The following is a 27979-nucleotide window of genomic DNA, read 5'->3' as shown; positions in this document are numbered from 1 at the left end:
CTCAGCCTCACTGATAGAACACTTTACCTTTAGTAAGGTTGACGTCCTTGATTGTGTACCCCTCCCTCAGCCTCACTGATAGAACACTTTACCTTTAGTAAGGTTGACGTCCTTGATTGTGTACCCCTCCCTCAGCCTCACTGATAGAACACTTTACCTTTAGTAAGGTTGACGTCCTTGATTGTGTACCCCTCCCTCAGCCTCACTGATAGAACACTTTACCTTTAGTAAGGTTGACGTCCTTGATTGTGTACCCCTCCCTCAGCCTCACTGATAGAACACTTTACCTTTAGTAAGGTTGACGTCCTTGATTGTGTACCCCTCCCTCAGCCTCACTGATAGAACACTTTACCTTTAGTAAGGTTGACGTCCTTGATTGTGTACCCCTCCCTCAGCCTCACTGATAGAACACTTTACCTTTAGTAAGGTTGACGTCCTTGATTGTGTACCCCCCCTCAGCCTCACTGATAGAACACTTTACCTTTAGTAAGGTTGACGTCCTTGATTGTGTACCCCTCCCTCAGCCTCACTGATAGAACACTTTACCTTTAGTAAGGTTGACGTCCTTGATTGTGTACCCCTCCCTCAGCCTCACTGATAGAACACTTTACCTTTAGTAAGGTTGACGTCCTTGATTGTGTACCCCTCCCTCAGCCTCACCGATAGAACACTTTACCTTTAGTAAGGTTGACGTCCTTGATTGTGTACCCCTCCCTCAGCCTCACCGATAGAACACTTTACCTTTAGTAAGGTTGACGTCCTTGATTGTGTACCCCTCCCTCAGCCTCACGATAGAACACTTTACCTTTAGTAAGGTTGACGTCCTTGATTGTGTACCCCTCCCTCAGCCTCACTGATAGAACACTTTACCTTTAGTAAGGTTGACGTCCTTGATTGTGTACCCCTCCCTCAGCCTCACTGATAGAACACTTTACCTTTAGTAAGGTTGACGTCCTTGATTGTGTACCCTCTCCTCAGCCTAGACCGATGACACTTTACCTTTAGTAAGGTTGACGTCCTTGATTGTGTACCCCTCCCTCAGCCTCACTGATAGAACACTTTACTTTTAGTAAGGTTGACATCCTTGATTGTGTTCCCCTCCCTCAGCCTCACTGATAGAACACTTTACCTTTAGTAAGGTTGACGTCCTTGATTGTGTACCCCTCCCTCAGCCTCACCGATAGAACACTTTACCTTTAGTAAGGTTGACGTTCTTGATTGTGTACCCCTCCCTCAGCCTCACCGATAGAACACTTTACCTTTAGTAAGGTTGACGTCCTTGATTGTGTACCCCTCCCTCAGCCTCACCGATAGAACACTTTACCTTTAGTAAGGTTGACGTCCTTGATTGTGTACCCCTCCCTCAGCCTCACTGATAGAACACTTTACCTTTAGTAAGGTTGACGTCCTTGATTGTGTATCCCTCCCTCAGCCTCACCGATAGAACACTTAAGATGTTAGCACTGAGCTTGGTGTCCATGTGTTTCTGTCTAACAGTTGGTAGTACCACAGAATTCTTGTCTTTTATTGGATGGGACAATATTCTGAAAGAGGAGAGCAACAATTTTCAGTCTAGTATTTGAATACTTAACATACACTATTATAGTCACCACATGTAGTATTTTACTGTCAATGCAAGAATAGTGTGAACGGCTTCAGTTGATCCCTACATCAGCATTCTGTCGTAATTGCCTGGCGGTACACTCCCGATACCTTGGTCACAGTGTTGGTTATGTTATCTCGATGGTGCCGGTAGGTAGCGCTGTTACGTCACACACAGGTGTTGCAGGAAACACGCTTGTCGGTAGCTGAGCTACTGTCAAAATGGACGACTTTGTTGAGCGTGTTAACCCGGTACTGTCGTTAAATACAATGAGAAGTTAGCCGTTGTTGTGTCCACTTATCTATATTTACGACCTGATACCAGTGCAACAACCTGATTTGATTGTTTTTGTCATATTTATTTGATTAATCAAGAGATCATGGCAACAAATTAGGACCTACCTACAGTGGAATAATAAGCATTTGGCGTTCGTAACACGAACTGTACAATAGGTCCTTGCTTAAAATAACTTTTAAAATACGTTATCATTATCTGATAAGAGTGTTAACATCGAATAGTTTGATATTTGAGATTTTGATGTCATACAAGTGTTCTTTTCCGTAATATAAACTACGATACAGTTGTTACGGCATACGAGGGATGTTCCGAAATTAATGTTACTTGCGCAATATTGCTTGGAAATCGTGCTAAATGGGCTTAAAACTACCTCGTGGCGATAGCGTGATATCTGAAGCGTGATATAGGTAAATATCTCGCTCACAATTACACTGACCTTGGTGCTGTGTACATTGTTTTGTAGCGCACTCGTTACACTCTATACAAATATGGTTGGCAAGAGAGTTGAAAACGTAATTGAAATTAGGGCCTATATCAAAGGTAGGTCTCTACTTGGCTTAAAGCCGGTGGATATTCATCGTGAGGTGTGTGATATATATGGGAAGGGTCTAATGTCATATAGGACTATTTGTAGGTGGGTTGCTCGATTTAAGTCGGGACACCAGCAGCTTAAAGATGCTGACCACACAGGTCGCCCTGCAACAACAACAACAAAGCATAACATTGAACTAATTCGGCAAATCCTTGAAAAAGATGCAAGGTAAACTGTTCGACAGTTAGCTAAAATGACAGGCTTCTCTTTAGCACGTATTCATTGCATTTTAAAGAAACATCTTAAGCTGGGCAAGATCAATGCCAGGTGGATACCCCATTTACTAACTGACAACCAAAAGAGGTCCCGGGTTGACAAGGCCAAATCCTTATTGAAGAAATACCCAAAATACAGCAAAACTGCCTTTGATAATTTGGTCACAGGTGATGAAACATGGGTGTATTTTTTTGAACCCAAAAGATAATGCTCTAATCGAATCTGGGCAAACAAAAACGCCAGGCGCCCTAGCATTGCTAAAAGAATATGCACCGTGAGGAAGGTTTTGTATGTCATATTCTATGATAACAAGGGTCCAATCATTCAAATCCCTGTTCCAAAAGGCAAAACTGTCACAGCGAAGTATTATAGAGACGTTGTACTTTGAAAACTTAAGAAAGTCTACAAACGCTGCCGCCCACAGTCAGGTTTGAATTACCTCAGGCTCTTACATGATAATGCGCCAGCACCAAAGGCGTGCATTGTAATGGAGTTTTGAAGGCAGAAAATGTCATTGTCCTCCCCCACCCTGCATATTCACCAGACTTGGCCCCCTGTGACTTTTTCTTGTTCCCCAAACCAAAATTTCAACTGTCTTGAACAAAATATAAATCAAGAAATGCACTTGGCTCTGCCATTTACCAGTATCTTATGAGTATACCAATTCAAGAGTACGAAAACTGTTTCCAAAAGTGGATCGATCTGTTGAAACGATGCATAAATGCAGAGGGGGAGTACTTCGAGGGACAGGGCAAAGTAAAATGATCAGAATTACTTCTATCAAAGAGAAAACACCAAAGTATCAATAATTTAGGAACACCCCTCGTATTAGGCCTACTCTTTTTCTGGCAGTTCCAGTATCCAAGTTGCATGGTTTTCACGAAAAAAACAACAACATTCCTACCATTCCAAATATATTTGGCATCGTTTTGAGATTAAATAATATTTTATTTGTTTAAAAAAAACACCGAAAGCCAACTCACAGAAATGGTAAAAGTAAAATACCTTTCGCTTCTGTATGTGTAGTCCGGTTTCCTAATTAATACGTTTAGTATTTTTTGGGTTACATTTCAGTCTTCGTTTTCTCCATGATAATGTTTCAACGCTTGCCAAAAACTATTCCACACTGATGTCCGATTTGACTACGGTAATTACTGTACATACTGAACGTAATCTTACAATATGTAAACTACTTCAGTAACATTGCTTTGAGTCTTGTAATGTACGGTACGTTTCATTAAAAACACATGTAATCATTGTCGCTTGTCGCTGCAGCTATAATGAAATACCTGTGTAGGCTTACACATGTGTGTATGACTTAACAGCGCCACCTGCCGGCACCGTCGAGATAGCATAACCAAAACTGTGACCAAGGTATCGAGAGTGTACCGCCAGCCTGCCAGGCAATTGCGACAGAATGCTGATGTAGTGATCAACCGAAACCGTTCACACTATTCTTGCGCCGACAGTAACATACACTATTATCGTCACCACATGTAGTATCTTAACATACACGATTATCGTCACCACATGTAGTATTTTAACATACACGATTATCGTCACCACATGTAGTATTTTAACATACACGATTATCGTCACCACATGTAGTATCTTAACATACACGATTATCGTCACCACATGTAGTATCTTAACATACACGATTATCGTCACCACATGTAGTATTTTAACATACACGATTATCGTCACCACATGTAGTATCTTAACATACACGATTATCGTCACCACATGTAGTATCTTAACATACACGATTATCGTCACCACATGCAGTATTTTAACATACACGATTATCGTCACCACATGTAGTATCTTAACATACACGATTATCGTCACCACATGTAGTATCTTAACATACACGATTATCGTCACCACATGTAGTATCTTAACATACACGATTATCGTCACCACATGTAGTATCTTAACATACACGATTATCGTCACCACATGTAGTATCTTAACATACACGATTATCGTCACCACATGTAGTATCTTAACATACACGATTATCGTCACCACATGTAGTATATTAACATACACGATTATCGTCACCACATGTAGTATTTTAACATACACTTTTATTTTCACCACATGTGGTATTTCAACATAAACTATTATTTTCAGCACATGTAGCATTTTAACATAAACTATTATTTTCACCACATGTAGTATTTTAACATACACCATTATCGTCACCACATGCAGTATTTTACACATTATTGGCTTATTGGCTGCTGTATAACAATTTTAATTTTGAAATATTCCCTACAGATTTATCTAATCAACATACCGGTAGATATCACGATCATCCTCATTTCACAACTAATTTTGTAACATGAGAGGATACATGTCACAAACAGAATGGAGTTTGAATTCAGGACCTCTGAACAATTGCTCTTAACTGCTCTACCAACATTGAACAACCTGGTCACAGATGATTGACCAAGAATATCCTTATACATCAAACCTTTCAGATCTAACCTGTCTTTATCAAATCTTTCAGAGAATTTTACTACATATCTGAATGTAATGCTACTGAAAAACATTATAGAACTATATTTTACATATATATTCTGAGGCTTAACATTCTGCAGTACAGTAATGATTTAGTAAGATTTTTACCTTTGACTTTTTCCACAATAGAAGAGAATATACTACCTGCTAGACAGAGCCACGGGATGCATGGGTTCAACATGGCGATGATGAGTCAGTTCATACTTAAAGCCCTCGAGACCTTTCTGGAAACTCCACAGTAACAGGGCCTTATGGTAGATGTTCATCTGACCCGAACTATCTTTGGACTTAACAAATATAAAATGATAGGTCAACAGAACGCAAAGAAATCATCAATAAACAAATAAGGAATTCATACACACATTAGTATTTATCACATTGATTCCACTTTTTTAAAATGTTAATTAATTTCACAAGTTAAGCTTTCAGATTGATTGAAATGGCAAATACACAAATATTGTATAAAAGATCTATTCTTTATTATGGGAACAAGATGGATGTCAGCTCAAATTGCATAGTATTACATAGTGTAGAAACCAATCAAAGGGATTGGAGATTTTCCAAATGACTCTCCTCCTGAATTTAGACAAGAATTAAAAGCTTCAATAGGTTTATTATTACTTTTAACAAGGACATAGTCATTCAGATCTCCCGCCAATGGAGATATCAAAGCTGAAGTAAGTTTGATTGTGGAGACTTATGTGTATGAAAAAAAAACAGGAAAAAGGAAGTTGAGCTAAAGAAAGATGGAGCATAATTCAAATAGAGCGGGGCTGCAATTGTTGAATCAGGTATACAGCCTTGACATTTATATTAGACTATATACACAAAGACGGGTGGAGTTTTGCAAAGTAACATTTACCATTTACCATGATATTTTCAGCAATGTTTCTATGGTAACGGAAAAAGTGCAAAAAATGAAAACCTAAAAATAGCAAAAGGTACTACTAGACCATAAAAAGAAAGTGTCTATGAAGTTTCGTGGAAATATCTCTGCTTGTTTTAGAGTTATGCTCCGAAAATGAACCTGCTACAAAAATATGATATTTTCAGCAATGTTTCTATGGTTACAGCAAAAAAGCACAAAAAGTGAAAACCTAAAAATAGCAAAAGGCACTACTAGACCATAAGAACAATGTGTCTATGAAGTTTCATGGAAATATCTCTGCTGGTTTTAGAGTTGTGATCCGGAAACGATTCTTACAAAAAAATCTGCCATTTTCAGCAATGTTTCCATGGTTACAGGAAAAAGTACAAAAAGTGAAAACCTTAAAATAGCAAAAGGCACTACTAGACCATAAGACTAATGTGCCTATGGAGTTCCGTGCATATATCTCAACTGGTTTTCCAGTTATGCTGCTGAAACGAACCTGGTACAAAAATATGATATTTTCAGCAATGTTTCCATGGTTACAGCAAAAAAGCACAAAAAGTGAAAACCTAAAAATAGCAAAAGGCACTACTAGACCATAAGAACAATGTACATGTGTCTATGAAGTTTCGTGGAAATATCTCTGCTTGTTTTAGAGTTATGCTCCGAAAATGAACCTGCTACAAAAATATGATATTTTCAGCAATGTTTCTATGGTTACAGCAAAAAAGCACAAAAAGTGAAAACCTAAAAATAGCGAAAGGCACTACTAGACCATAAGAACAATGTGTCTATGAAGTTTCATGGAAATATCTCTGCTGGTTTTAGAGTTGTGATCCGGAAACGATTCTTACAAAAAAATCTGCCATTTTCAGCAATGTTTCCATGGTTACAGGAAAAAGTACAAAAAGTGAAAACCTTAAAATAGCAAAAGGCACTACTAGACCATAAGACTAATGTGCCTATGGAGTTCCGTGCATATATCTCAACTGGTTTTCCAGTTATGCTGCTGAAACGAACCTGGTACAAAAATATGATATTTTCAGCAATGTTTCCATGGTTACGGAAAAAGTGCAAAAAATGAAAACCTAAAAATAGCAAAAGGCACTACTAGACCATAAGAACAATGTGTCTATGAAGTTTCATGGAAATATCTCTGCTGGTTTTAGAGTTGTGCTCCGGAAACGATTCTTACACAAAAATCTGCCATTTTCAGCAATGTTTCCAAGGTTACAGAAAAAAGTACACAAAGTGAAAACCTTAAAATAGCAAAAGGCACTACTAGACCATAAGACCAATGTGTCTATGAAGTTTCGTGGAAATATCTCTTCTGGTTTTAGAGTTATGCTCCGGAAACTAACCTGGTACAAAAATATGATATTTTCAGCAATGTTTCCATGGTTACCGAAAAAATGCAAAAAATGAAAACCTAAAAATAGCAAAAGGCACTACTAGACCATAAGACCAATGTGTGTATAAAGTTTCGTGGAAATATCTCTGCTGGTTTTAGAGTTGTGCTCCGGAAACCATTCGTACGGACGGACGGAACCCATTTGTATATACAAACACCTAATCGTTGACTTTGACAATTTTGTTCCTTTTCCAGCATTATCTTGCAATGAGATGGTATTTCCTCCTTCAACTATACCATCCCTCCACATTAATATGATGCAATAGAAAGCCTTCAGAAGCCTCCAGTATAGGTATTATTAGCCACTACTAATACTTGAATTAGTTCCTGTCAGAGCAATACTGTGATTGCTCTAACACCAAAGCATAATTACTGGTAAATCAAATTTAGAAAATATGATACTCACCACGTTGGGACACATTGCAAAGTAGGCCCCAAACGTCGCTGTGGAGATGAACTGTAGGAGCTCCACATGAGGTATACATCCAAACTGACACCGGGCACAGTACGTCTCGCCAAGCTTCAGGAAGGAACATGCAACTGTGCTATTTCTAAGTTGGGTCATGATATGATCAAACATGTTGGCGTCTGGTGATCCCATCATAGCGTCAGTCACTATTATAACACCTGTGAATAAGTTGCATATGCTAACAAATTTTTTATCTAACCTGTGTATAAGAACACCTGTTTTTAAAGACAATTTGGAGTGTCTCCCTTGAGTGTTCTTATACCATAAATTGGAATAGTTTGGATATGGTCATATTTTGGCTTATTTGGCTCCAGAGCTCCAAAATTTAAAACACCAAAATTTCACTATGTTGGTATCTGGAGCTAAAATTCTGGATCCAAATTTTCCGCCTCAAGGTTTGGGTTGTGTAATTCTATAGCTCTATATCGCTGACTGGTGAGGAACTGCAAGTAATTATATATTGTACACATATGATAAAGGTATGTAAATGAATTAATGTGTATGTATTTATTTGTACATATGAATTTATTTTCGAGTTTTTATTTCAATAAAATATGTAAAATCATGTATATATGCCATACTTCACAAGGATATCCCTTGGTTGCTAGGGAAAAGATAACTCAGTCTTACACAGGAGGGTGTAAGACAGCTCACGGGCGCAAGACAATAACGTGACGTCATCAATACATGCGTCTTAGCCGCGGCGTGCATTGTCGATGACGTCATCAATTTTGACGCATACCGACATTCCTTTGATCATGACGCGATGAAAATGCTAACTGTTTTTTTTCACATTTTTCAAATACGTATGGGAGAAAAAGAATCTTACATGGGTCTGTCAAGTGGACAGAATTATCTCAACCCTTGTAAAAGATTTTTGGCCATCAACCGTTGGCAAGCCTCGGGTTGACCAGCCAAAATCTTTCACTTGGGTTGAGATATCCCTGTCCACTTGACAGACCCATGTAAGATTCTTTTAGTCTATATTCAATTTTCCCCCTTTTATTTGTGAAAATATTTAAATGAAATTGGAAAATATAGCAACAATATAACTAAAATAAGGGGCCTTTAATAGACCCCAAATACACCCAAAAAGATACAAGTATGATCATACGGACCTTCTTAAATTGTTCCTTCTCTATGTTCCTCTATTGACATTACCCGACATAATTTCCTTTGAGTCAAGAATCTTTCCTAGAAAGGAATGTTTATGGTGATGTCTCCAGACAACTCTATAACAATATTTTCTGCTACATAAAAAAATTGCTTCCTTGATGACTGCTTGCATGAGGTGAACATGTACAGCTAATGGTAGAATGTCAGAAAACTTACCCACTATGACCTGTGGCCCTTCTTTGCTTCAGTCACCTTCTATACACATGAAAACTTACCTGCACTAGAGTTCTCCGGGAGAAGCTGAAGTGCAAATAGTCCTTGGCGGATAAGGTTGTACAGCGAATCATTGAGTTTGCGACGATGTGCAGTCACTTCCTCATACCCAATACTTTCACCTAGTTCATCATCAACCTGTAAGATTAGAAACATTTCTTTTGTTATATCAATATCAATAAAGATTTCATAATAAATTTTAATTATAAGAAAGAATTCTTTGCTTTGATATGTATGAAATGATACTTTGGGATTTTACTTGTAGATATCCTTAAACCTTCATAATAAACTGTTCCGACTTCAGATCTGAAAGAATTCCAATGTGTTCTCATGAGTGAATATGTTACATCCCCCTTTTATCTCTACACTGTAACAGAATGAAACTTGTTACATCCCCCTTTTATCTCTACACTGTAACAGAATGAAACTTGTTACATCCCCCTTTTATCTCTACACTGTAACAGAATGAAACTTGTTACATCCCCCTTTTATCTCTACACTGTAACAGAATGAAACTTGTTACATTCCCCTTTTATCTCTACACTGTAACAGAATGAAACTTGTTACATCCCCTTTTTATCTCTACACTGTAACAGAATGAAACTTGTTACATCCCCTTTTATCTCTACACTGTAACAGAATGAAACTTGTTACATCCCCCTTTTATCTCTACACTGTAACAGAATGAAACTTGTTACATCCCCTTTTATCTCTACACTGTAACAGAATGAACTTGTTACATCCCCCTTTTATCTCTACACTGTAACAGAATGAAACTTGTTACATTCCCCTTTTATCTCTACACTGTAACAGAATGAAACTTGTTACATCCCCCTTTTATCTCTACACTGTAACAGAATGAAACTTGTTACATCCCCTTTTTATCTCTACACTGTAACAGAATGAAACTTGTTACATCCCCCTTTTATCTCTACACTGTAACAGAATGAAACTTGTTACATCCCCCTTTTATCTCTATACTGTAACAGAATGAAACTGTCTCTCTCAATCTACATGGATTATATCTCACAAATAAACCATTCCAATAAGAATAAATAGCTAATGCATTCAACAAAATACTTTGTCTTGAAATCGTTATAATTTAGTAAATCTTACGTTAGATAATGGGAGTCAGATCTTTGTCACACCATGCAATATTGTTCGCCATTTACATCATACAATGATGCCACTAAGGAGAAGCTCATTATTTACAATGCGTTGGTGAGTGCTCATTACAGAAATGTTGATCAACAAATTTGTAGCATTGGGAAATGAATTATTAATGTCATTCTGATTACCACAATAAACTGCCATTTTCAAATTGACAGTTATGCAGAGAAACAATTCTTGTAAAACTTACCAAATTCAGGCTGTTTTTCATTTTGTTGAATCCTGTGGCCAAACTTTGCTCAAAGTTGTCAAGCCTTTCCAGCACTAAACGAAGAAAGCTCTCAGCATTATCTTCTGTCACCTTCATCCCCTGGGCGAGAACCTGTCAACACCGGGACATAGTGAAATTAAGAGTTATGACATAGAGACATGGTGAACTTAAGAGTTAAGATAAAGGAACATGGTGAAGCTTAGAGTTGAGACATAGGAACATGGTGAAGTTAAAAGTTGAGATAAAGGGACATAGTGAAGTTAAGAGTTAGGACATAGGGACATGGTGAAGTTTAGAGTTGAGACATAGGGACATGGTGAAGTTTAGAGTTGAGACAAAGGGACATGGTGAAGTTTAGAGTTGAGATAAAGGAACATGGTGAAGCTTAGAGTCGAGACATAGGAACATGGTGAAGTTAAGAGTTAAGAGATAGAGACATGGTGAAGTTAAGAGTTAGGACAAAGAGAAATGATAAAGTTTAGAGTTAGGACATAGGGACATGGTGATGTTAAGAGTTAGGACAAAGGGACATGGTGAAGTTTAGAGTTGAGACATAGGAACATGGTGAAGTTAAGAGTTGAGACATAGGAACATGGTGAAGTTAAGAGTTAAGAGATAGAGACATGGTGAAGTTAAGAGTTAGGACAAAGGGAAATGATAAAGTTTAGAGTTATGACATAAATGACATGTTGATGTTAAGAGTTAGGACAAAGGGACATGGTGAAGTTTAGAGTTGAGACAAAGGGACATGGTGAAGTTAAGAGTTGAGACATAGGAACATGGTGAAGTTAAGAGTTAGGACAAAGGGACATGGTGATGTTTATAGTTGAGACATAGGGACATGGTGAAGTTAAGAATTAGGACACAGGGACATGGTGAAGTTAAGAGTTAGGACAAAGGGACTTGGTGAAGTTTAGAGTTGAGACATAGGGACATGGTGAAGAAAGTTTAGAGTTGAGACAAAGGGACATGGTGAAGTTTAGAGTTGAGACAAAGGGACATGGTGAAGTTTAGAGTTGAGACATAGGGACATGGTGAAGTTTAGAGTTGAGACAAAGGGACATGGTGAAGTTTAGAGTTGAGACATAGGGACATGGTGAAGTTAAGAGTTAGGACATAGGGACATGGTGAAGTTTAGAGTTGAGACATAGGGACATGGTGAAGTTTAGAGTTGAGACAAAGGGACATGGTGAAGTTTAGAGTTGAGACAAAGGGACATGGTGAAGTTTAGAGTTGAGACAAAGGGACATGGTGAAGTTTAGAGTTGAGACATAGGGACATGGTGAAGTTTAGAGTTGAGACATAGGGACATGGTGAAGTTTAGAGTTGAGACAAAGGGACATGGTGAAGTTTAGAGTTGAGACATAGGGACATGGTGAAGTTTAGAGTTGAGACATAGGGACATGGTGAAGTTTAGAGTTGAGACATAGGAACATGGTGAAGTTTAGAGTTAAGACAAAGGGACATGGTGAAGTTTAGAGTTGAGACAAAGGGACATGGTGAAGTTTAGAGTTGAGACATAGGGTCATGGTGAAGTTAAGAGTTGAGACATAGGAACATGGTGAAGTTAAGAGTTAGGACAAAGGGACATGGTGAAGTTTAGAGTTGAGACATAGGGACATGGTGAAGTTTAGAGTTGAGACAAAGGGACATGGTGAAGTTTAGAGTTGAGACAAAGGGACATGGTGAAGTTTAGAGTTGAGACATAGGGACATGGTGAAGTTAAGAGTTAGGACAAAGGGACATGGTGAAGTTTAGAGTTGAGACAAAGGGACATGGTGAAGTTTAGAGTTGAGACAAAGGGACATGGTGAAGTTTAGAGTTGAGACAAAGGGACATGGTGAAGTTTAGAGTTGAGACATAGGGACATGGTGAAGTTTAGAGTTGAGACATAGGGACATGGTGAAGTTTAGAGTTGAGACATAGGGTCATGGTGAAGTTAAGAGTTGAGACATAGGAACATGGTGAAGTTAAGAGTTAGGACAAAGGGACATGGTGAAGTTAAGAGTTAGGACATAGGGACATGGTGAAGTTAAGAGTTGAGACATAGGGACATGGTGAAATCAAGAGCTAGGACATAGGGACATGGTGAAGTTAAGAGTTAGGACAAAGGGACATGGTGAAGTTTAGAGTTGAGACATAGGAACATGGTGAAGTTAAGAGTTAAGAGATAGAGACATGGTGAAGTTAAGAGTTAGGACAAAGGGAAATGATAAAGTTTAGAGTTATGACATAAATGACATGGTGATGTTAAGAGTTAGGACAAAGGGACATGGTGAAGTTTAGAGTTGAGACAAAGGGACATGGTGAAGTTAAGAGATGAGACATAGGGACATGGTTAAATTAAGAGTTAGGACGTAGGGACATGGTGATGTTTATAGTTGAGACATAGGGACATGGTGAAGTTAAGAATTAGGACACAGGGACATGGTGAAGTTAAGAGTTAGGACAAAGGGACTTGGTGAAGTTTAGAGTTGAGACATAGGGACATGGTGAAGTTTAGAGTTGAGACAAAGGGACATGGTGAAGTTTAGAGTTGAGACAAAGGGACATGGTGAAGTTTAGAGTTGAGACATAGGGACATGGTGAAGTTTAGAGTTGAGACATAGGCATGAGTTGGTGGACATAGGACATGGTGAAGTTTAGAGTTGAGACAAAGGGACATGGTGAAGTTAAGAGTTGAGACAAAGGGACATGGTGAAATCAAGAGTTGAGACAAAGGGACATGGTGAAGTTAAGAGTTAGGACAAAGGGACATGGTGAAGTTAAGAGTTGAGACAAAGGGACATGGTGAAGTTTAGAGTTGAGACATAGGAACATGGTGAAGTTTAGAGTTAAGACATAGGGACATGGTGAAGTTAAGAGTTAGGACATAGGGACATGGTGAAGTTTAGAGTTGAGACAAAGGGACATGGTGAAGTTAAGAGTTGAGACATAGGGACATGGTGAAGTTTAGAGTTGAGACAAAGGGACATGGTGAAGTTAAGAGTTGAGACAAAGGGACATGGTGAAGTTTAGAGTTGAGACATAGGAACATGGTGAAGTTAAGAGTTAGGACAAAGGGACATGGTGAAGTTAAGAGTTAGGACATGGGAACATGGTGAAGTTTAGAGTTAGGACATCGGGAAATGATAAAGTTTAGAGTTGAGACAAAGGGACATGGTGAGGTCAAAAGATAAGACACGGGTCAGTTATCACACTTTGACCACAGTAACACTGACAATAACTGTAATATATTTGTAGAGATTTGATACAGTCCATGTCCCTAGGTAGACAATATTCTCTGATCTGACGCTCAAATCCCTGTCAGAGAATGTTGGATATTGAGGTATGATATTTATTCTGGACAAAATTAAATGTCAAATTCCTATGTTTGATTTTACTTCTATACAATTAACAAACAAAAGACTATGTAGTTGTAGCGTGACTAGAATTACGTCTATTGTACATATATCTATAGATTGTTATTATTGTCATCATTCCATGTATTGAGTAAAGATAAGTTTGTAATGTTTTAATCTACAATGACATGTTTACGTTTACAGTTGTACCAACCGGCCATGTGACTGGATGAAGTTTGTGAGATTGTCGTATTTACCCGCGTTAACAGTAAGTGTTACGATAATTCTGGGTTTTAGCGAGTGGTATCTTATCTACGTGATGTCAAGTTTACCTATATCATGGTCGTTAAGTGATGTTATTTGCCGTTCTAGGCATCGTAAATCTTACAACTTCAGACAGCCTTTTCCGCTTCGACTATTGTGTTGTGCATGTCCGTCGCGGTTGGGAATCACATTTCCGGTTTGGTTATTTTCGCCAGCCAATCAGCGTGACGGAGTACCTGCACGGGAATTTGGGGCATCGGGGGGCATCTGATGCCCTCAGGTCAGTTGCGCCCTTGCAGTCGATGAGGTAAGTCGTGTTCTCGATCTCAGAACTGATAACCTAGGGTCTACGCAACTCAGCCCCTATCTTCACATGTAAATGGCTTTGGTGTATTTAGTGTGATGTCATAGTTAGGCTATTAATAGAACAGGGGTTTTACAGCTTGTCTATTTGGTTTATTTACATTAGCAACTCTGTCAAGGTCGTAGACTTGCGGTAGTTCCAGGTAGTGTGGTACTGCGATAGAGTAGTGGAAAGAGTAATAGTATTAATTTCTTGTGGGATACTACTATAAAGAAAATAGTATTTATCTGTAATAAGCGAGTTAATGTGGAATTATACTATTGAGATCTATTCTACTGCAGCTATAATGTATTATATCTGTTAGATATTGTACTGTGTGTTATCTGTAATCTCCTGGTTGTTGATATGGCCATGTAAATAATAATACAAAAACTGAAACTTGATTTAATGAGTTAGACAATTCTGTCACTGTGTGGTTGTACTTAAATATCTATAGCCTTGCTACCAAAGGCGTAACAGTGATACCTCGCTACCAGAGGTTGTACCTGTGGAAACCTTGTTACCAAAGGTGTAAGTTGTACCTCGCTACCAGGGATTTGAACCTTGTTACCAAAGGTTATAGAGCACCTCGCCTACCAGAGGGCTATACTATTAAAGTAGACTCGAGCACGTTACATAGTCATTAAGATACATACAAAAGATCCCAGACAAGGGCCCTAGGGGAACCTACAAATCAACTTTGAAAAAAGATCCCTTAAGTACTTTCTGAGTAATAGCGGTAACAAGAATTGTTAACGGATGGACGGAAGGATGGACAGACGGACCCAAGGACGGACCACAGACCACAGACGAAAGGCGATTTGAATAGCCCACCATCTGATGATGGTGGGCAAAAAATACTGATACTGTTCCTCAATAAAGTTCATCATTATCAGTTTACCTGGTTAGCTGTACATGCAAGAACAGGTGTGTAGGCTATGACTGTGACGTACAGTTCAGGTACAAACTTCAGGCGAGTCCCAGGAAGCATGAACTGAAAAAATTTGGTATAGCATTGTTTGAGTAAATACTAGAAAATGTATTGATAAGGTATGATAACTTAAACCTTACATTGTCCTTAATGAATATTTTACCAAGTTTGAAATCATATCTAAGGAACCAAGGTCTGTGTATTCTAGTTTCTAAGCATCCAAATTCCAAAGTTCCTTGAACTTTAAATCAATGAAAATCACTGAACATTTTAATTGGGCTAGGTTTATCATTTTTATGAACTTTTAAGGAAGTGCCAGATTTAGGAGGTGAAAGAAAGCTGTGGTACCGAGGAATCTAGGAACCCAGTGGTAGTTCACCAAAGCTAATTTAAGCTATCTATACGCTGCAAAATTTTCCAAATTCTAGAACTTACTGGCTTTACAAGTCCAATAATACAGCATCTCAAGTTGTGGCTGATTTTGTCCAACAGCACTTCTCCTGTTTTAAGATCCTGAAGACATGAGGGATATTTCATCGTAAAATCAATATATCTAAACCACAATTCATTGACGAGATGATATTACACAATAAAAATACATGACCTAGTAAATCAACAACAGTCATCAAGCATTAAATGACAAAGTTTATCGTAAAATCAATATATCTAAACCACAATTCATTGACGAGATGATATTACACAATAAAAATACATGACCTAGTAAATCAACAACAGTCATCAAGCATTAAATGACAAAGATATCTAATGTCAAGTTAATACTGCCAGTTTAAATTTCTATACACAGTACACAGAAACATCATGATCACTTACAACAGAGGCTGCTGAAGGGCTAAGGTCAAGGACAAACACCAGTCTGTAACGCCTCGCCAGGAAGGTGACCACTGTCGACGGAAGCAGCTGGAACATAAATGGCATCCCTGGCTGTACCTGTGGCAGTTGATCCTCCCCAATCTCCTCCCTGATGGCAGGTACCACGGAAACAAGTTTCAGCTCTTCATCTGTGTCACTCTGACAACAAAATATATTAATCTTTACAGCAAACAAGCTGATCAGGTTAGCTTGAAATTTGAGATATTCAGTGACATTTTAATCATTTTCAAACTCTCTAGATCACATCTGACATTAATCACAATTGTGGCAATTATGTAATGGAGAGGAGTTTACTATTCAAAGTCTACAGACAAACAAACAAATGGAAAGACAGACAGACAACCTGATTCCAGTTTACCCTTCCTTAACCTCGTTGTGGGAGGTATAATGAGTGAGTAAATAAAACTGAAACTTTTCTATAACTGCGATGGGTAAAGATACAATAAAGAGCTTGATGTATCTGGTCATCAATGATTGACCTAACGCAGTCCTGCTACTGATTACAAACATTAATTGCTGAATGTTTCATCACATAAAAGCATCTGTAACACTTATTTTCTTACAATGCATTCTACAGGGTTGAACTGCATAACACTGTTCAAATGCTCGAGAAACCATGATGCCCTGATATTTCTGGAGATCCTGTAATCCTTCTTCATAAGCAGGTACACTGTTTTAGCTGGGAGGATCTGAAAAAATATTTTGTTTTAAAACAAACACTATATTCAAATAAAATGTTTCCTCATCATTCTATATAAGGTGAAAGGAAGAGATTCTTGTTAGTTATTTAGAAAGTTATAAGATATGTATTGCAAGATCAATGAATCATCATGCTTTTCACTGTGGTAATAAAGTTGTGTTTGAATACCATGAAATAACTTTTAATGTATAGTCATAAAATTTCAAGCGTGTTATTACGACATTGGTATACTTGCAACTTTTTGTATACACGAAGGCTGGGAGTTTGGTCCAGTAAGAACATAGAGGGAAAATAATCATTGATCTTACAAAAAATATGGTTACAAAATAGTTTAATATCGATGCAAAACTAGTAAAAATGCATCGTATTAAACAATATAAAATGAAAAGAATATATATATATTTAGAACTAATCAGATTTTGATTAACTTGAGTAAAGTTGGCCTTGAGATAATCAGCTGATTGCATCGTGCATCAGTGAAGACCAATCTTGATAACGCAAAAGAGAACAGTTGGTTAGCATATTTAACACACCTTGTCCTCAGATTCGCTGTCAGATCCCGTGTCCTCCATGTCTGATGGACGATTTGGAAACGTTGATTTTGCGTGACTTTCACATCACTGACTCTGCAAGCAACATTTTCTTCGAGATCAACAGAAACTTTTTGCAGTCTGCAGCTAACAAATCAACATCAATTGAACGCTTAGTATGATATAGTCTCAATCAGCTAGACGCTTATATATATTTTTTAAGGCTCCGACTTCGTTATTTTATTTTATTAAATCTATGTCCTAACGTTCACTACAAATGTGCATCCTCACGTCGATTTCGGAATTTAGGTAACATAAATATACACCAAAATAATATTAAATGATAAATATTAGAATAATTAGACAAAATACATTTTTAAAATGACCACATCATTACATCTTGAGTTACCTCCCTTTAAACTATTTGACCATAATAAGTTGATAGGACTTTTGTTTGACATAAGTTTGAGTGCTTGAGCCTATAAATACAAAATTCTGCTAATCTAACAACATTTTTCAAAAGAGATACTCTTAAAGGCCCACTACCTTTCCGAAACGGTTTTTAATTTTTAAAATGGGAATGTAAAACGAGATTGATAATTTTGTAGAGTTGCAAAAGTTATTAACTTAACGTTAATACTACACTTATTATCACCTCCTAAACAATTTAATTAAAATAAATAAAATGTTAATTTTCATAACGCGGGTCGTCTTATGTTTCCCCCCGTCGTCCTAAATACCGCGCGGTAGTTGGCTATCACTGCGGCAGACGGTAAAACAGCGAAATGACTCTCCATTGTTATCATACATTACGCAGGAAATCTTGCATATGTTTGGTGTTGTAACCTCATCTTAGGCCATCGGTATATATTTTCTGAGGTTATTAATGTTTTTAAGAAATCTATATATTTTGCTCCGGAAAGGTAGTGGGCCTTTAAAAAATTGACCCAATAATAAGCCCACAGGGCCCTTAAAGATGCTCCACCGCCGACAGAGCATAAATAATATTCATCATTCAAACAATAACTTGTGTTAAATCGTGTATATATATGCATAATTAACACAAAATATAATATAAGATCATTTATTTCGCCATTGGTGCATGCACAATCAGTACTTCATTTCATATAGAATATAGTGCCACGGAATTTTTTCGGGATGCAATTTATTATTTTTCATATTTTTAACTTGAAGTAAAATTAGAAGCTCAAACTTTTCAATGGTGGTAATTGTGTAAAGTAAGTAACTTTTGTAACAGAAGAAAAATACTAAATCGTCTGCTCCTGTTTTTGATAGTGAAAAAATACCTTTTGTCAGCGGTGGAGCATCTTTAAAAACTGAAAAAAATAAGCAGGGCTAGCTCTGGGTAAAAAATTTTAAATTCGCCAATTGGAATTTGCCGATCTCATTTCGATCTATGATTTGCAGCGAAATTTTTTAAAACAATGCCAAATATTATTGCCTTATTATGAGGGGCACTAAAACCAAATCTGGGCTAGTCTTTCATTGTAATATTATTTCACAGAGTAAGCCATCAAACAATTTGAAAAAGAAATCAAATGAGGAGACCTTCGTCGTTTTCATAATTTCAAACTGAATTTAATTGAAGTTACACTGCATGGGGTATCGGGCAGGTCATCTCCGAATTAGTCTGACCCAAATATAGCAATCCATTGAGATTCAGGCGATTTGTATACTATGAGAAAATGGCGATGACCAGGTAAAGTTGTAGAAAAGAAACTAATACATGTATTCACATAATATAACATGCATACATGATGAAATGGATTGCATTCGGTAGCTAAATTATTTATTTGTTGAAAAGACCAAGGTATTTTAGTCCCTGCACCAGGCATCTGTCTGTAATAAAGTCTAAGTCTGGTGTCGGGGCCAGAGTATCTCAGGCTAAATAGGTTATAATTGATTTTTCTTAACTTGCTGCATATTGTCTTCCCAATATATGACCTTGCATGACCTTTGACTTTTAAGTCTTCTGTTGATTAACCATGGCGACAATCCATGGCACTTAAGCAGAACCTTGACATTTGACCTTAAAATGAAACAGATGAGTCACAATCCATTTCAAGTAATACAACGAAATAAAATGCAAGGAATCAAAAGTAAATGGACTGACAAACCACTTTCTGACAGACTAGATTGTTTACACTACAGAGCATCCATGGCTATGATAATGGACTCTTAAAAAAGAAAAACACAAGAATAAAATAATAAATACTTTTTTTATTATGAAATGCAAATACATCATGAACAATAACAACATAAAAAAGTTTAATGATGAACAATAACAACATAAAAAAGTTTAATGATGACTCTCAGACAAGAATCACAGTGAAGCCATGGTATTTATAATATCTAAATAATAATGATGTTTATATCTACCTATTAAAATCCAAAACTGTATTAAGGGCATTCCAGCATGAACTTGGTCACCCTATTCTAAGACTGTGAAAATTCATGATAAACATCAGGGGTGATTGAATTTATGAAAAACCTTGATTAATGTTGGAATGATGTAAAATCATGTCATTATCTTAATTATCATTGTCTTAATTCATCTTAACCCAAAATCATTCCATAACATACACACTTATCAGTTAATGTTTGATATTATTATTACGATGTTTACATGAATAGCAATTATCATAAAGGAGAACAACAAACAAACAGTAGCTCTGTATAAAAAAAAAATCTTTCTGGGATAAAATACTGTAAAACACTTTAAATGATAACTATCAAGAATTCCAGTTAACCAGATACAAGAGCAATATATCACAAATTAACATATATGTGGATATATATCTGTGAGTGATGTATGAAAAATGTCTTTCCTTAAAATGTTAAGGAATAGATTTTCTACTTTACAATACAGGAAAACCTCTCAAACTCGAACTGCAGAGGACCTGGTTCATAGTTCGAAGTTGTATATGATTATACAATAGAAAACAAATGTGTGGATTTCAACTTCAAATAGGAACTTTAATATCTGTAGAATTTGATTTGTCTCGATATAGACGTTGAATGATTACAAAAGATAATGATTTAACACATCCACATTTTTAACAATTTCAAAACAATGCGTAGATAAGTCCTAGATGACAAAGTTTGGAGAAATATATAATGCTATTCAACTTTAGATGTTATTTTAAGTCCTTTCAAAATATAAAACTTTAATAATAATTAACCAAGTAAACCTGTGACAGACTTTAGAAAATTTGAAACAAGATTTTTCTGTTTCCTAGCGCCAGGAACCTAAACAAACTTAGACTTAAAATTTAGACTTAATCAATCAAATACGACACAACTGTTAACATCATCATGGCTATGTCTACACTGACTGGCCAGTTTTACCAACATTCCTGCACATAAGGAAATTCAACAGGAAAGTATTAGTGGTTAAAGTTAAGGTTTTGGAATATTGAAAAAAAACTTTGACTAGGAAAAGTTAAAAGATAAAACAAAAGGTGAATCTAGCTAGTGTTAACACCCTTTGTGTGAACAATAGCTGGTTCACAAAAAAATATTGATGATCATCCTAAACACTCCATACAGAGATATTGTGTATACCTTATAGGTATAGCAGAACACTATTTTGTATCACACATGGAACACATACAAATATCACAGCTCAATTTCTATGATAAAACACTACAAACATTGCATATCATTAACATCTTCACGATATACATGTAAACAAATGTGACAATGGAATCATTTAAATTATTTCTAAGGTTATAATTATTTTTTTTTTTACTTTTCAATTTGAATATGGAAAGGTATATCTTCATAAATAAGTGAAAAATTACAAATGAAGAAACAAATTCAAATACATTACATAAAAATACTGAATACCTTTATTACTGTAAACCAACTTATTTTCATGAGCGATTTAATTCTGAGTATATTGGCGATGATAAGATCTCCACAAAAATGTTTCAAATACAGGTAAAATAGATTCATAAAAGTCTAGAGTACCAAAATTGCCGTGAAAAAGTAGTAAGCTATGAAAACCCTAAATAAAGTTGGTTGGATGGTTGACAGTACTCTAGGAGTCAGACTAGAATCATGTGGGTTTCCATGTAGGAGCCTTCATGCTGACTGGTCTTTCATCCAATTTTGATAAGCTCCTTAAACTTGAAGTAAATTCAAAAGTTTTTATGAATCAATATCATCTTTCATTTGGTGGCATAATTTCCTCAATTTAATTTTTTAATCTGAAATATTCCCTATCAACTCCCTGATCTTTGAAGCTAAAGTTCAAACAAAACTATCGCCGTTTGGTTCCACCAAACCCTGAGGCTGTTCTAGTACCTGAGCTTCTGGAGCTACTACCTCCACCAAAAGATGAAAATGAGGATCCTCCCGAGAACGCTGTGGGGCGATGTGTGTGTGACTGGCCCCAGAAGGAGGATCCTGTGTAGGGTGAGTATGTTCTGCTACCATAGTGATTGTTGCCACGGTTACCAAACATGTATCCAAGGAGGCCACCAGTGGCAGCACCTGTCCAGAAGCCACCTCCCGTGTTACCAGGCTGCCCGTAGTTTGTATGGCCACCATACTGAGAAGATCCTGAGCATGAGGCTTGAAAATAAAATAACAGGTCAGTATTAAAATATACAATGTAGAGGTAGCAGTAGTTCCTTACTTGATATGGAGGGGTCAATTGATACCAAAATAGCCTGTAACTCTGGGGTTGTGCATTCATGTAAGCATATTACATTATCCTTTTATATACATGTAACTCAAACATTAAAATACATGTCGATTATTTTATATCTCGAATTTTTTCATTTCATGTAATGCAATTATGAACATTAAGAATACAACCTTAATCTAAGTTTGATTTTAACAGATAATTCTGATAGTGTATCATTTCACTGCATCTCGTCTGACTTTTTGTTGAATCTGTCTGAAGTCTGTGTTGTGTATCTATCACTCACCTCCCCCTGGCATATAGTCCTGGCGGAACCCCGGGGGTGGGGGCTGACTGTTACCCCACTGGTTGTCCTGGTTAGGGGGATATCCAGTTGCAGTCTGTGGACCTCCTGCGATACAGGTCCGGTAGATAATGTAGACGACTCCTCCAACAGCACACAGCATGATCACGTCCCCAAGGATAGACTTGGCCTTACTGTAGCCATAGCTGTGACATGTACAGGATTGAAATTAATCAATCATTCATTCATTTGTTTAGAAAAATTATACAAGCTTTTATCATTTATTTCTGTTGGCCCTCATGGAAGCCCATGAGGTGCCTTTGTGTACTGTTAGAGAAAACTAAAATAACTTGAAATTAAACCCCTGCCTGGTACAGAAAGGCTACCACTCGGGGGGTTGAATGTCGATCATCTTAACCATTCAGTCATTATTGCTCCAGATTAACATAATGTTGACTACCGAGTACTAACCCAGATTGGTAAGAGGATCTATGATGGTAGTCATCTTGGTTACCTCCATATTGGTTACCATAGTTATGATGCTGTTGATTCCTTCTCTTCTCATGACCTTCCTCAGTTAAGTCAATGGTATACTCCAACTGGAACAGAACAAACCAACTCTTAACTACCATTCACTCTGAAGTAAGTTACGGTAAAAAATATCATATATAAACTTATATCCATTTGAAATTAGGAAATTATTCCATTTCAATTATTGCAAGACACTAAACTTAACAAAGCAGTGCATACAAAATGGTTTCAGTAAACTCATAGAAAAAGTGGCATATTTAATTTTAGTATCTCACATTGATTTATTTATACATTTTGTTAATTATTAGATACTTACCCCACAGGAGCCCCTTAGGATATATGGATCATCTGGATACTCGTATCCCTCACATGACACCTCTACTCTCCCGAACCTGTACGCGTTATCCATGTCTGTCTTACATTCCCACTGGAAAAAAACAAATGAAATCCTAGTCTAGTTCCTCTTCCTAATCTTAAATGTGAAATAACCATAGTTTTTATAAGAACAAGACACCAACAGATTCCATTTGTTTTCAATTTATTTTTCTGGGGAAAAGTAGCAAAAGGAAAATAACAGGAACTTTTTTAAGTTTTAGGGTAAAGCTTTATATAAAACATTCCTATTCATCCTATTTGGGAGGTAATAATCAACTCACCTGAACATCATACCCGTCTGATCCTCTGTTTGTACACTGCACCACTTGTGGGACAAAAGCACCACATCCGGCAGATCCTCCTACACACTTCAACTGTGGTACTGGAGCACTCCGGCGGGAGTTTGTCATTTTACCATTGTACAAGGTCAATGTTTTAACGTCAGAAAGTAAAACTCCATCCCTTCCACTGCTCCGTGATGAGGATACTACAATAACATAATGTCATACTTAAGTAAGTCAGGTTTGTTATTAGTCCAGTGAAGACATGTCTTATACAGGACTTAAATTTAGTCTGATGGAAACCTTATGTCTGAAAAACGACTTTTTAGACAAAACAATTCACCTGATAAGGTAAACACACTACTGTCAGAGCGATTTGAGCAGTTCTAGACAAAAGTTGCATTACTCTACGAGCAAGGGACAGGGTTCAGCATACAAGATGTTCAAACACAATGTGTTCAAACACAATGTGTAATGGCGGACAGCGAGCGAGTATAAACATTTCACACACACTTTCACCACCATGGGCTTTTCTGCCATATCACAGTGAAACCGACTGATCTTATTTCCATTAGAACTGGGTTTTTTCGATATATGTACAAATTTTAATGTTCTCTTAGACTGAATTGTCCCTTTAAATGACCCCTAAACCTTGCTATAATTAGGATGTTAAACCATAAAAGCCAAATGTTTGATGTTAATCTAAATTTTTGTATAAAGTCATGTATTCATATATACTTCCCAATATACCATGGAGGGGGTAATTTTTAAATTACATACAACATAAAATATATGTACATAAAAGATCATCAGACAAAATGTCACATGTATATTTTACTCTCTCGATGCATTTGTGTATAATTTAAAGTGTACACCCTCAAATTTAGATTATTAATTCATACTGTATAATATAACAAAACTACAAATATGTCTGTTAGACATTAAGTGCTCGCTAACTACTTCCTAACCTTAATTTTCAGTATGAAATCATCCTCGGTAACAGGTCAGATATATGTACTAGCACTTTCACTCATTATCCTTGGGACTTTTGCAAGGACATTGTTTACGTCCTTGATGTATTATAATAAGTACTTTATTTCATCAAAACTTTAAATATGAAATTACTTTGAACTTTGTTAATTGTATTCTTCGTTACATAGAAGTGTGTTTATTACCATATTGATATTGATACAATTGACCTTTTTCGCTGTTCAAAATATTTGTACGCTAGTACGATAGTACAACATACACCTATACCCTAGGATGAAATAAGTTAAATTTAATCTGCTAAATAACGCTGTAAATGTTCCGGTACTAAAAGTTAACCTTCGTCACTTTCTTTTCTTGACTATATAAACCTGATTTGCATTGTATTGTTCCGGAAGTTTCCATAGTCGATTTGGTGGTTAGATATTGTGACCGACGCAATAGTTTGTATGATACTCTGCTTGAAATTTACACACACAAAAAAAGAATGTGTTTAGCACTGTGTTATGTCACTGATGTTAATTTATAGTAGAGCATCGCTGACAGGTGTATCTTAGTATATATATGTTTTTGAAAGGTTGGTGTCACTTAATCACAACGAAATCTATTAAACGGTATAAGACACTGACTTCGAGTATCGCGTACGTGGTTGGAATCTGCGCATAGTGGATGTACACAGACTCCACATCCAACAAGGAAAATAATAGTGGGAGAGTAAGCTCGCACCAAAAACAGAAACAATTACATGTACAATAGAATTAAGAAAATAAAGTTATGTATGTTTACGTAGTATCTACAGCAGTAAATACACCGTACATGGCAGTACTAGTTTAATGAGTATATGAAGAGAGTAAGTGACTACTCACCTATACCTAGGTGGATATACACAATGAAAATTAGCAAATGCCGACAAAACTCTTTTGATTTGGACATTTTCTTCTGTTCTTGGATATTTGTAGTTTTTGACAACAATGTTAATATCACAGCTTAAAATGAGATTCTTTTTCTGAAAAATAAACAGAAAGTTATTTTGTTTAAAAAACATATACAGTAGTTTATAACATAAACAATGGGTTTTTTCTGAGACATAAAAAGAAAATACATAAAATTACAGTGTACTCTTTTTCAAAAGAAATGGCTAGACTAAATATTCACATTCTTTCAAAGTGGTACGTTAAACATGATTGTATAGACTGCTAAAACATATAGATTGAACCAAATTTCGTATTTAGTTTTTAAAGAGAAAAACGTTATCAGAATGGAACTGCAGTCAGCCATGCAGCACGTAACTTAGCCTTGATTCCCCACAATATTTGATCAGATTGTCTCGATCCCGATTTTTCCCTTTAAAATTAAACTTCTAGTACTTACTTTTATAACGTGACTGCTTTTGATGGTATTCTCCTAAAGAAATGATTCAATAACTCTTTTTCATGACATTGCAAACAGTAAACTGACGTGTATTTATTTACTTCCGGTTTAAAATCAGTCGCAGTCGAACGCTTGTGTTTCAATTAGACATTATCATTTAGCTCAAGCGTGTTGTCAACGTCGAATCCAACATGGACGGGGAAGAGAAAACGGTAAAGAAAACAGAAGAAATTCAAAGTATTTGGAGCTTCATAGGTCAAAAACGATATTTTACTGATTTTTTCCCCCGGGGAAAGAATAGGCTAGCTGATTCTTTCCCCCCCCTAATTACTTTTATCCCCCGGGGAAAGAATTAGCTAGCTGATTCTTTCCCCCCTCTTGATTAGTTTTAGGGGGAAAACCATTGACTAGCTGATTCTTTCCCCTCTCTCGAACTTGTTCCAGGGAGTGGGGGAGACTATTTGCTAGCTGATTATTCCCCCCTCTTGATTAATTCTAGGGGGAATAATTGGCTAGCTGATTCATTCCCCCCTCTCGATTATATCTAGGGGAGAAACTATTGGCTAGCTGATTCTTTCCCCCCTCTCGATTATATCTAGGGGAGAAACTGTTGGCTAGCTGATTCATTCCCCCCTCTCGATTTATTTCCAGGGGGTGGGGAAAACTATTGGCTAGCTGATTATTCTCCCTCTTGATTATATCTACGGGGTAAACTATTGGCTAGCTGATTCTTTCCCCCCTCTCGAATTATTTCCAGGGGGTGGGGAAACTATTGGCTAGCTGATTATTTCCCCCCTCTTGATTGATTCTAGGGGGAAACTATTGGCTAGCTGATTCTTTCTCCCTGCTTGATTAATTCTAGGGGGAAATTATATATATATATTGGCTAGCTGATTTTTTCCCCCCTCTTGATTATATCAAGGGGGTAACTTTTGGCTAGCTGATTCTTCACCCCTCACAAATTATTTCCAGGGGTGTGGGGGAACTATTGGCTAGCATATTCTTTCCCCCCTCTTGATTATATCTAGTGGAAAACTATTGGCTAGCTGATTCTTTCCCCCCTCTCGAATTATTTTCAGGGGGTGGGGGAGACAATTGGCTAGCTGATTCTTTCCCCCCTCTTGATTATTTTAGGGGGAAACTATTGGCTAGCTGATTCTTCCCCCCTCTTGATTATATCTAGGGGGGAAACTATTGGCTAGCTGATTCATTCCCCCCTCTTGATTATATCTAGGGGGGAAACTATTGGCTAGCTGATTCTTTCCCCCCTCTTGATTAATCTAGGGGGAAACTATTGGCTAGCTGATTCTTTCCCCCCTCTTGATTATATCTAGGGGGGAAACTATTGGCTAGCTGATTCTTTCCCCCCTCTCGATTAATTCTAGGGGGGAAACTATTGGCTAGCTGATTCTTTCCCCCCTCTCGATTAATTCTAGGGGGGAAACTATTGGCTAGCTGATTCTTTCCCCCCTCTTGATTATATCTAGGGGGAAACTATTGGCTAGCTGATTCTTTCCCCCTCTCGATTAATTCTAGGGGGGAAACTATTGGCTAGCTGATTCTTTCCCCCCTCTTGATTAATTCTAGGGGGAAACTATTGACGTGCTGATTCTTTCCCCCCTCTTGATTAATCTAGGGGGAAACTATTGGCTAGCTGATTCTTTCCCCCCTCTCGATTAATTCTAGGGGGAAAACTATTGGCTAGCTGATTCTTTCCCCCC

The 27979-nt window shown here is 37.1% G+C and overlaps 2 protein-coding genes across 2 annotated transcripts in view; both read right to left on the bottom strand.

The window, feature by feature from the left end:
• LOC138326533 (KICSTOR complex protein SZT2-like) overlaps window positions 1-17913 on the bottom strand; it is a 142195-nt gene extending 124282 nt beyond the window's left edge. Inside the window, 10 exon segments of the mRNA XM_069272632.1 lie at window positions 1390-1544; window positions 5382-5524; window positions 7926-8146; window positions 9380-9515; window positions 10738-10869; window positions 15608-15700; window positions 16073-16150; window positions 16469-16666; window positions 17092-17217; window positions 17762-17913. Of these exon segments, the coding sequence (XP_069128733.1) occupies window positions 1390-1544; window positions 5382-5524; window positions 7926-8146; window positions 9380-9515; window positions 10738-10869; window positions 15608-15700; window positions 16073-16150; window positions 16469-16666; window positions 17092-17217; window positions 17762-17800 (1321 nt within the window). The 5' untranslated portion in view covers window positions 17801-17913.
• A 2701-nt stretch (window positions 17914-20614) lies between these two features.
• LOC138325978 (store-operated calcium entry-associated regulatory factor-like) lies at window positions 20615-26394 on the bottom strand. Its single transcript, XM_069272018.1, has 7 exons — window positions 26259-26394; window positions 25754-25893; window positions 23901-24106; window positions 23561-23671; window positions 23185-23312; window positions 22717-22919; window positions 20615-22357 (listed from the first exon to the last, which is right to left on the bottom strand). The coding sequence occupies exons 2-7, from the start codon at window positions 25818-25820 to the stop codon at window positions 22044-22046; spliced, it is 1029 nt and encodes a 342-aa protein (XP_069128119.1). The 5' UTR covers window positions 25821-25893; window positions 26259-26394; the 3' UTR covers window positions 20615-22043.
• Between the last annotated feature and the right edge of the window lie 1585 nt (window positions 26395-27979).

The sequence above is a fragment of the Argopecten irradians genome, chromosome 6 (genome assembly GCF_041381155.1).
Source record: "Argopecten irradians isolate NY chromosome 6, Ai_NY, whole genome shotgun sequence".
NCBI lineage: Eukaryota > Metazoa > Mollusca > Bivalvia > Pectinida > Pectinidae > Argopecten > Argopecten irradians.
Note: the sequence above shows the minus strand (reverse complement) of the source record. Positions and strands in the feature narration are given on the sequence as shown.